The sequence below is a fragment of the Lethenteron reissneri genome, chromosome 2 (assembly GCF_015708825.2).
Source record: "Lethenteron reissneri isolate LAM-NWPU_2019-01 chromosome 2, ASM1570882v1, whole genome shotgun sequence".
Taxonomy (NCBI): domain Eukaryota; kingdom Metazoa; phylum Chordata; class Hyperoartia; order Petromyzontiformes; family Petromyzontidae; genus Lethenteron; species Lethenteron reissneri.
This window is the reverse complement of record NC_083780.1, coordinates 4,230,542-4,240,965: the sequence shown is the minus strand read 5'-3', so window position 1 is coordinate 4,240,965 and position 10,424 is coordinate 4,230,542. Positions and strand designations below refer to the sequence as shown.

At 56.5% G+C, this 10,424-nt stretch overlaps 1 protein-coding gene across 1 annotated transcript; it reads right to left on the bottom strand.

Annotated features, from left to right (window-relative positions):
• Nucleotides 1-571: 571 nt before the first annotated feature.
• On the bottom strand, nucleotides 572-10,148 carry LOC133342580 (sepiapterin reductase-like). Its single transcript, XM_061551786.1, has 5 exons — nucleotides 10,042-10,148; nucleotides 4,742-5,140; nucleotides 3,570-3,746; nucleotides 3,143-3,298; nucleotides 572-2,441 (listed from the first exon to the last, which is right to left on the bottom strand). The coding sequence occupies exons 1-5, from the start codon at nucleotides 10,076-10,078 to the stop codon at nucleotides 2,176-2,178; spliced, it is 1,035 nt and encodes a 344-aa protein (XP_061407770.1). The 5' UTR covers nucleotides 10,079-10,148; the 3' UTR covers nucleotides 572-2,175.
• Between the last annotated feature and the right edge of the window lie 276 nt (nucleotides 10,149-10,424).

Here is a 10,424-nt window from a genome sequence, read left to right as displayed (position 1 = left end):
GTAAAAAAAGGTGTCAGTTTTGTTGACATGAAAGGGTAAAAAAAAATATTTTTTCTTCTGGCAAATGAGGTTCCAATAGTGTAAATCGGAGTCCTGTTACTGGCGTTTATTTTTAATGTACTGTCGATGATATATGAAGCTCTTCTATTTTTCTCCATCTCACAGATGGGTACGGGGGTCTCCGGGACGTTACAACAAGAAACAATGCAAAAGCACGATAGGCATGAAAAGTATAGGAAAGGTGAAAACTAATTTCACGTAAAAAAAAATAAACAAAGAAAATTAAAGTTATTTTTTTCTTGTACCAGATACATCCCACTGAGCTTATTAACTTATTTTTCAATTGCGACCTGCCCACAAATGATAGCTCAACAAAGTGGCGGCTTATCTTGTGGAAATGTTTAGGAGCAAAATAATCAAAATAACAACCTCTGACTTGGGGTACACTCATCTGATTCACACAACTGGAATACACTCACCCGATTCACACACCTGGAATACACTCACCCGATTCACACACATGGAATACACTCATCAGTCTCCCTCACCACTCACTCGTTCTCGCACACAGGACATTTCAATCATGTTTATTGATTACAAATCGAACGCGGATCATTAGCTACAGCTAGCAATTAAATTACCGACAATAAATCAATACATTAAAGCGATCATGGATCACCCCTGGAAGGGCGAGGTTTAGCAATCAATACATTAAAGCGATCATGAACCGCCGCAAAAAAGGAAAGTTTTGGCGGATAAATCCCTATTGCACTACCAGATTAAGGCCAGACGATGGCAGTACAGCAAGACGGTGCATTGGCAGTTGATTTCGCCTCGTATACAATGGGGAATCTCCGGCTTGTTCCCAGATGAAGCCAAAATCTCAATCATCATAGACTCACAGAGACCCACAGACTCGCACAAAGACTCACCGACTCACACTGACACAGGGAGCCACAGAGACATACAGAGTCCCATAGATTAACACAGAACCCACAGACTCACAGAGAGCCACGGTCTCACACAGAGAGGCACAGACTCACACAGAGAAAGGCACAGACTCACACAGAGAAAGGCAGACTCACACAGAGAAAGGCAGACTCACACAGAGAAAGCCACAGACTCACACGGAGAGGCACAGACTCACACAGAGAAAGCCACGGACTCACACAGAGAAAGCCACAGACTTACACAGAGACACAGACTCGCACAGAGAGGCACAGACTCGCACAGAGAGCCACAGACTCGCACAGAGAAAGGCACAGACTCACACAGAGAAAGGCAGACTCACACAGAGAAAGGCAGACTCACACAGAGAAAGCCACAGACTCACACGGAGAGGCACAGACTCACACAGAGAAAGCCACGGACTCACACAGAGAAAGCCACAGACTTACACAGAGACACAGACTCGCACAGAGAGGCACAGACTCGCACAGAGAGCCACAGACTCACACAGAGAAAGCCACAGACTCACACAGAGAAAGCCACAGACTCACACAGAGAGGCACAGACTCACACAGAGCCAGACTCGTGAAGTCAGGTTCTCGTGGGTAATATTAACCAAGTCTCGCTGGTGATGACGTCGTGTTTTGGATGCCTGGTCAAGTAGCCGCGACTTTCAGCAATTCAGGCAGTGACACCGAGAACCCTGTGTGTAGTATAACGCCACGGCGCCCTCCGGCACCCTCGCAAGAGGCAATGACGTCAGTAGTGTTTGGGATGCAGGACCCTGCTGTTGTGTTAATTCGTGTGCCATGAAGAAGGGCCATTGCCCGAAACGTCACCTACTGTATACTCTTGCTTTAAGCCGGCCTCGTAATTAAGATGTCCGTTCTGTGTGATGCCGTCTCGTCCTGCTGTGATGCCGGGCCACACCGTTAGCGTTGAGGACGATTGCCCCGGCGTAGTTTGTGACGTAGCCCGCGTCGGAGCGTCATCTGTTCGGCGCGTGACGTGTTTGCAGTCCCAATCGCTACGAGTCACAGTCGTAGCGATTCTCTCGTCATCACTGCCACCAGCTGCCTCTGTGTGGTGTGCCGTCTCTGTGTCATCTCCGCGATTCCATCTCTGTGCCGTCACTGTCTGTGCGTTGTGCCGACATCTCTCCCGTGGTGTGTCATCTGTGTCGTCTCTGTGCCATCACTGTGTCGTCTCTGTCCCGTCTCTGTGCCATCACTGTCCCTGCGGCGTGCCTCCTTCTCTCCCGCGGCGTGCCGTCTCCGCTCCGTCTCCCTCGCGCCGTGGCCCCGGCACGTCGTAGTAGTCCACGTGTGCGCCGCTGCGGAAGGAGTCTGCCCGCAGCAGGCGCAGCAGCGCACGCGCCGAGTCGCGGGGGTCCACCAGCGTCCCTGCAGCACGAGACTTCTCCAGCCGCCCCCGGAGCCCCGCGTCGCCCGTCTGCACGCACGCCTCCGCCTGCATGTCTGTGTCCATCGGACCTGTGCGGGGGGGGGGGGGGGGGTGAGGGGTTATGAGAAGCGTGATAGCTCCCTTGGTGCCGTCACAAACTCTGTCCTGTTAAGCACGGCTCAACTTGATGACTGATATGGTGAGTATCGTGGTGCGTGTGGTATGGTGATTGAGTAGCACGGGTATCATGGTGAGTCCATTGAGTGTCGTGGTGGGGAGATCGTGGTGTCTGTTGCCCCCTTGTGTTTAAAGCCTCAATCAGTCTCGTGACTATCTCCAGGAGGGTCTTGCCAAGTTTGTCGCAGTAGGAGGCGGTGTTGCTGCTTTGTGTATAATTCTAGTTGTGTATTTCGCAGTGTAAATGTCGATGGCCACTGTGAGTAAAGCAAACGGCGCATGCGATGTGTGTGGTTAATACACAACGCAGTATTAACGAAGGCAGCCGCTGGATTCGAAGGCAAAACCTGACTGTAGCACAGCAAGTTGGCACAGTAGGGGGCACAGGTGGTGCATCAGCCAGTCATCTCGGTCATCTCGGTCAGTCGACCCGTGGCACCTGGGTCTGTCCCGTGACCTCCTGCCAGCGAGCATTCGACACTTCACGTGGCCTCAAGGTGCACATGGCCTGGCACAAGCGCCGTGGTGACGTCACCGCCACTTAGTGGCGAATGGCGGTTGTTGTTGTTGTCTGATTGAGTGTTGAATGCTGTCGTAAGCAGGGCGACCGCACCAGGAGCGTAGTTAAGGACCCGCACGTGCGGCTCCTCGGTTGCCACGACGACGTGCAGCATGTCTCTGGCTGCGCGTGACGAGCAGTACGGAGCCCAGCTCGGGTACGGAGTGATGGCGCACAGAGAGCTCACGTTAATCACCATGGCAACGCGTCCTACACACACATACACAGCTCACGTTAATCACCATGGCAACGTGTCCTACACACATACATACACAGCTCACGTTAATCACCATGGCAACACGTCCTACACACATACATACACAGCTCACGTTAATCACCATGGCAACGCATCCTACACACATACACACACACAGCTCACAATAATCACCGTAGCAACACGCCCTTCACACAGAGCTCACATTAATCACCGTGGAAATATTGCCCTACACACACACCCCCTCACCCCCTCACATCCTTTCACCTGAGGGACCCTCATCCCCTCCGGTCCCCTCAGCCTCCTCGAGGCCCTGGAACCAGCGTAGTGCGGCTGCTGCGAGGAGCAGGGGGGCGGCCACGTTGAGCTGGAGGTGGCGGCACAGGGGGGCCCACTCGGCCGTCGTCACGTCCCTCACGCGCCGGCTCACGTCCCCCAGCGAGCCTTGGGGGGGGGGGGGGGTGGGGAAGGTCCAGAGGTCGCAAACGGGTTTTGATTCCGCTCCCGATTAGGATGCCTGTGTGGAGTTTGTGTCTCTCCCTATTCTGCAGTGAGAGTGTGGAGCGACACAGTGAGCGGAGCGCGGGCGGCTAAAACTCAGCAAGTTGGCGCAGTGGGGAGCACAGGTGGTGCATCGTCCAGTCATTTAGGTCAAATAACCCATGGCACCTCGGTCTGTCCCATCATCCCCTGTCAGGAGTGAACCTTCAGCACTTCACGAGGCGCTTGTGCGCCGTGGTGACGTCACCACTTGGTGGTGACGTCACCACCACTTGGTGGTGAACGGCGGTTGTTGTCGCGTGTGAATGTGTGCAAGTGTAGTTGTGTATAACAACAACAACCGCCATTCGCCACTAAGTGGCGGTGACGTCACCACGATACTTGTGCCAGGCCATGTGCACCTTGAGGCCACGTGAAGTGTCGAACGCCCGCTGGCAGGAGGTCACGGGGCAAACCCAGGTGCCACGGGTCGACTGACCGAGATGACTCACACATTCACACACAAAGGCGGTCGGGCACGATGCTGGTCACCCACCCTGATCTGTACCATTCTGGCCTACAGAGGTGCTTGCCGGGGATCTTTGACTGTGGTACCAACTGAGCTACCGTGACGCTGGCACACAACGGCTGCTCTTGCGAATGACGTCACTGGGATCCTTCAGGTCCTCTGCGAGTCGAGCAGACGCCGTTTGTTGTTATGATGTTCAGGGTTAACGCACGCAACCGCGGCGGCCATTCCGGTTAATAAGCCGTGAACCTCTGGGCCAAGCGGTAAAACGAGCTGCGGCCGGGTCACTGCGTAACCGCACCCCCATTGGCGCAAAGCCAGGGGTGGTAATTCAACATTCCCATGGCAGGGGCGAGAATGCCCATCCCAGGAACAGGCCAGACCCAGCACGGATCAGTGGTGACGCGGCGGTGTGTGGGGCGTCCCCTACCGGCGTTGTTCAGCACCAGCAGCCGCCTGTATCGACCCGGCTCCTGGGTCCTGAGAGCCGCCTCCAGCGCCTGGAGGCCCTCGGGGCCCTCCAGGTCAGCGGCCACGCACAGCAGGCGCAGGCAGCCCCCAGGGCAGCTCACCAACAGGGATCCCTTCTCCTCTTGGGGTCCCCTTTCCTCCCGGGGCTCGCCCCCCACGCACCCCTGCCCCCCTGGCTCCTGCGGGGGCCCCCCGTGCCGCTGGGCGAGGAGGCGGTGGGCCAGGAGGCGCAGGGGCTCCAGGGAGCGCGCCGAGAGGAGGAGGAGGGAGCCGGGGCCCAGGATCTCGGCACTCAGCAGCTCTGCGAAGGCCGCTCCGAACCCCCGCGAGGCCCCCGTGAGGACGCAGAGCCAGGGGCCTGCGGGGCACCGCACCGTGATACCGCGTCACTCAATCACCACGATACTCACCATGATACCACGTCCGTCAAACACCACGATACTTACCATGACATTCAATCACGCACCATGATACCGCGTCCCTCAATCACCACCATACTCACCACGACATTCAATCACTCACCATGATACCACGTTGCTCAAACACCATAGCACACTCACCACCATACTCAATAACCATGATACGATACTCAATCACACACCATACTCACCAGGAGATTCAGTCATTCACCATGATGAGACTCACCCAGAGGTCGCAATCGGGTACCCGATACCCGGCTACCCGTACCCAGCCGGGTACGGGTACCCATTTACGACCCTGGTGCGGCCGGGTACGGGTAGGCCGTGAGTCACTGGTGAGTAACCGTTTGTCACTCATTTCCCAACGTCTTGTCTCTTCTCACAATTCAAGTTCCTAGAATCAACCCACCCGCGCCTGCAACATGGCTTCATCCCAGAGGTCGCAATCGGGTACCCGATAACCATACCCTACCCGATACCCGGCTACCCATAGCCGGCCGGGTATCGGGTACGGGTACCCGTACCCGGACCCTACCCGGCCGGGTACGGGTACCCGTTTGAGACCCTGGTGCGGCCGGGTACGGGTAAGGAATCAAAACCCGTTTGCGACCTCTGCACTCACCACGAGTCTCTTTCACCACAATATTCACCACCATTTCAAGTGACCACGTGAGTAGGGCTGGAAATGGGGAGAAATTACTCGAGGGGGGAATTCTCTCGTAGTTTCTTGGAGATTCATGATTCCCACCCACCCCCATCTGAGAAGAGGAGCTTCGGTCCGTGTGGGTCTCTGAGCGTGTCCGTGGGTCTCTGTGTATGTCTGTCGGTCTCTGCACTTTTGTGAGTCCCGATAGATGTCTGTGGGTCCCTATGTGCGTCTGTGGGTCTCTGAGCCCGTGTGAATTTATGTGCATGTCTGTGGGTCTCTGTGTGAGTCTGTGGGTCTCTGTGTGAGTCTGTGGGTCTCTGTGTGAGTCTGTGGGTCTCTGTGTGAGTCTGTGGGTCTCTGTGTGTGAGTCTGTGGGTCTCTCTGTGTGAGTCTGTGGGTCTCTGTGTGAGTCTGTGGGTCTCTGTGCGTGTCTGTGGGTCTCTGTGCGTGTCTGTGGGTCTCTGTGCGTGTCTGTGGGTCTCTGTGCGTGTCTGTGGGTCTCTGTGCGTGTCTGTGGGTCTCTGTGCGTGTCTGTGGGTCTCTGTGCGTGTCTGTGGGTCTCTGTGTGTGTCTGTGGGTCTCTGTGCGTGTCTGTGGATATGTGTGCGTGTCTGTGGGTCCCTGTGCGTGTCTGTGGGTCTCTGTGCGTCTCTGTGCGTGTCTGTGCGTCTCTGTGCGTGTCTGTGGGTCTCTGTGCGTGTCTGTGGGTCTCTGTGCATGTCTGTGGGTCTCTGTGCGTGTCTGTGGGTCTCTGTGCAAGGTTTCTGTGGGTGTCTGTGCGTGTCTGTGCGTGTCTGTGGGTCTCTGCGTGTCTGTGGGTCTCTGCATGTCTGTGGGTCTCTGTGCGTGTCTGTGGGTCTCTGTGCGAGTATGTGGGTCTCTGTGCGTGTCTGTGGGTTTCTGTGCGTGTCTGTGGGTTTCTGTGCGGGTCTGTGGGTGTCTGTGGGTCGCTGTGCGTGTCTGTGGGTCTCTGTGCGGGTCTGTGGGTGTATGTGGGTCTCTGTGCGTGTCTGTGGGTCTCTGTGCGTGTCTGTGGGTTTCTGTGCGTGTCTGTGGGTCTCTGTGCGTGTCTGTGGGTCTTTGTGTGTCTGTGGGTCTCTATGCGTGTCTGTGGGTCTCTGTGCGAGTCTGTGGGTCTCTGTGCAAGGTTTCTGTGGGTCTCTGTGCATGTCTGTGGGTTTCTATGCGAGTATGTGGGTCTCTGTGCGTGTCTGTGGATATGTGTGCGAGTCTGTGGGTCTCTGTGCAAGGTTTCTGTGGGTCTCTGTGCGTGTCTATGGGTCTCTGTGTGAGTCTGTGGGTCTCTATGTGTAGGGCTGTTACAGAGGGGCTGTTTGTGTAGGGCTGTTTGCATGGGAGCTAACGGATAACAAACACAGTGGGCGGGGACTCCGTGAGCACACGGGGTGGTGGCCGCAACGACGTCCGCACTGGACGGCGTGAGGGGGGTTTCGATCCTCTAGGGGGGTATAAAAAGGGATGAGCCAGAGAGCTCGGGGTTGAGTCTTAGAGTAGTAAAAGGAAGACGGAAGACCGGCCAGATAGGCCCTGGACTCCCCGTGGGACGCCGCCCTTGTAAGGGCAGCACAGGCTGGAGCCAGTGGCGTGGTCCCGGAACCAGAGTTAGTCCTCTGGGATTCCGGGTACCGTAGCCCGACTGACCAGTGTCGGGCCAGACAGCCTCCCCTAGCCCGTTAGTGGAGGACTCGGCTAGGAAGGCTAGCTAGAGGTGAATTCCCAGTTATACGGGTGAGGGGGCCGATACATCCCTCCAGTGCTGTACGACATTGTGTAATAAATACGGTGTGCCTTACTACGGTGTCCACGCGTCTTCAAGAGTACTTCATATGCAAGGTTTCTGTGGGTTTCTATGCAAGGTTTCTGTGGGTCTCTGTGCATGTCTGTGGGTTTCTGTGAGTCTCTGTGCGTGTCTGTGGGTCTCTGTGCGTGTCTGTGGGTCTCTGTGCGTGTCTGTGGGTCTCTGTGCGAGTCTGTGGGTCTCTCTGCGTGTCTGTGGGTCTCTGTGCAAGGTTTCTGTGGGTCTCTGTGAATGTCTGTGGGTCTCTGTGCGTGCCTGTGGGTCTCTGTGCGTGTCTGTGGGTCGCTGTACGTGTCTGTGGGTCTCTATGCAAGGTTTCTGTGGGTCTCTGTGCGTGTCTGTGGGTCTCTGTGCGTGTCTGTGGGTCTCTGTGCGTGTCTGTGGGTCTTTAAATAACTTTATATACACACGTGAAATAAGTTACGTGGACTATGGAAGGCGAGGACATGTAATGAAGGCGTCTACAAACATTACACTGGTGACATACAGAGAGATAGCAACAGGCACGCGCTCATTGCGCAATCAGAGGGGAGGCTGAGCTCGTGGCTGCCTCACCTCTCGTCTGTCCTCGTGTTTGCAGCGGAGCTCCGCAAAAATTTGGCGATTTTGACGATAAAAATGATTGGAATCGTACAGAAATGACATTCACGACACAGATCAGTGGGAAAAATCGTAACATTTACTTTGTTTACTTTTCGCAACAGCTATTTCCATCGGAGCATGACAGGCGACTGATGATGGATATCGGTCGCCTACGCGTTCGTCTGCTGTCAATAGGGGGCTTGCGTGCGATCCCAGACTTTAGTCATTTTGTACTTTCACCGTTTGCCGATTTCCTAATTGTCACCGTGATGGGTCTTCGTGATAACGGACGTCACGAGGCTCACCACACCACGTGCCACTCACCCCCAAACTCACCCCCAAACTCACCCTCAAACTCACCCTCAAACTCACCAAAACACCCTCAAACTCACCCCCAAACTCACCCTCAAACTCACCAAAACACCCTCAAACTCACCCCCAAACTCCCTCAAACTCACCCCCAAACTCACCAAAAACACCCTCAAACTCACCCTCAAACTCACCCCCAAACACACCCCCAAACTCACCAAAAACACCCTCAAACTCACCCTCAAAATCACCCCCAAACGCACCCTCAAACACACCCCCAAACTCACCAAAACACCCTCAAACTCACCCTCAAACTCACCCCCAAACTCACCCCCAAACACCCCCAAACTCACCAAATATCCTCAAAACAGCCATGTGGGGCACGTGCAAGGGTGGGCAACACCACGCCTGGCCGCCTTTGTCTCTCCCCATTAGTGGCGATGTTTACACACCCCACACCAGCTACTGTACTCATTTGAGGCCGAGTCGACCTAGGAGAGGCCCGGGACCGGTTCGGAAAATCGTCACTGCACGCGATTCGAACTGGAGCCCGTCTGGTTCGGAGCGTAGCGTGCGGACCGTGACAACTGCAACAAAAACTCGCACAACCTCCACGCGTAGCCCACACACACAACCTCCACGTGCAGCCCACACGCACAACCTCCACGCGTAGCCCACACACACAACCTCCACGTGCAGCCCACACGCACAACCTCCACGCGTAGCCCACACACACAACCTCCACGTGCAGCCCACACGCACAACCTCCACGCGTAGCCCACACACACAACCTCCATGTGTAGCCCACTCACACAACCTCCATGCGTAGCCCACACACACAACCTCCATGTGTAGCCCACACACACAGCCTCCATGTGTAGCCCACACACACAGCCTCCATGTGTAGCCCACACACACAACCTCCACGCGTAGCCCACACACACAACCTCCACGCGTAGCCCACACACACAACCTCCATGTGTAGCCCACACACACAGCCTCCATGTGTAGCCCACACACACAACCTCCATGTGTAGCCCACACGCACAACCTCCACGCCTCGCCCACACACACAACCTCCATGTGTAGCCCACACACACAACCTCCACGCCTCGCCCACACACACAACCTCCATGTGTAGCCCACACACACAACCTCCATGTGTAGCCCACACACACAACCTCCATGTGTAGCCCACACACACAACCTCCACGTGTAGCCCACACACACAACCTCCATGTGTAGCCCACACACACAGCCTCCATGTGTAGCCCACACACACAACCTCCATGTGTAGCCCACACACACAACCTCCATGTGTAGCCCACACGCACAACCTCCATGTGTTGCCCACACACACAACCTCCACGCCTCGCCCACACACACACCCTCCATGTGTTGCCCACACACACAACCTCCACGCGTCGCCCACACACACAACCTCCACGCCTCGCCCACACACACAACCTCCACGTGGTTACCCCGAGGGAGCGAGGCGGCGGACTCCGTCTCACTCATCGCGACTTGTTCGCCTTGCTGCTGCTGACTGATGGCGACCAAGCACGGGGGCCTGTGCGGGCGGGGCGGGGTGGGGCGGACGGGCTGGGTGGGGTGGGGTGGGCAAGCGCAGGGCGGGGTGGGCGGGGCGTATGAGCGCGGGGTGGGGCGGGTGGGCGGGGCGTACGAGCGCGGGGTGGGGCGGGCGGGGCGTGCGGGTGGGGCGGAGTGAATGGGCGGGGCGTGCGTGCACGAGACGGGTAGGCGGGGCGAATGGGCGGGGGGGACGAGCGCGGGGTGGGGCGGGCGGGGTGGGCGGGGCGTACGGGCGGGGTGGGCGGAGTCTGTGAGACCCCCTCCACCCCCC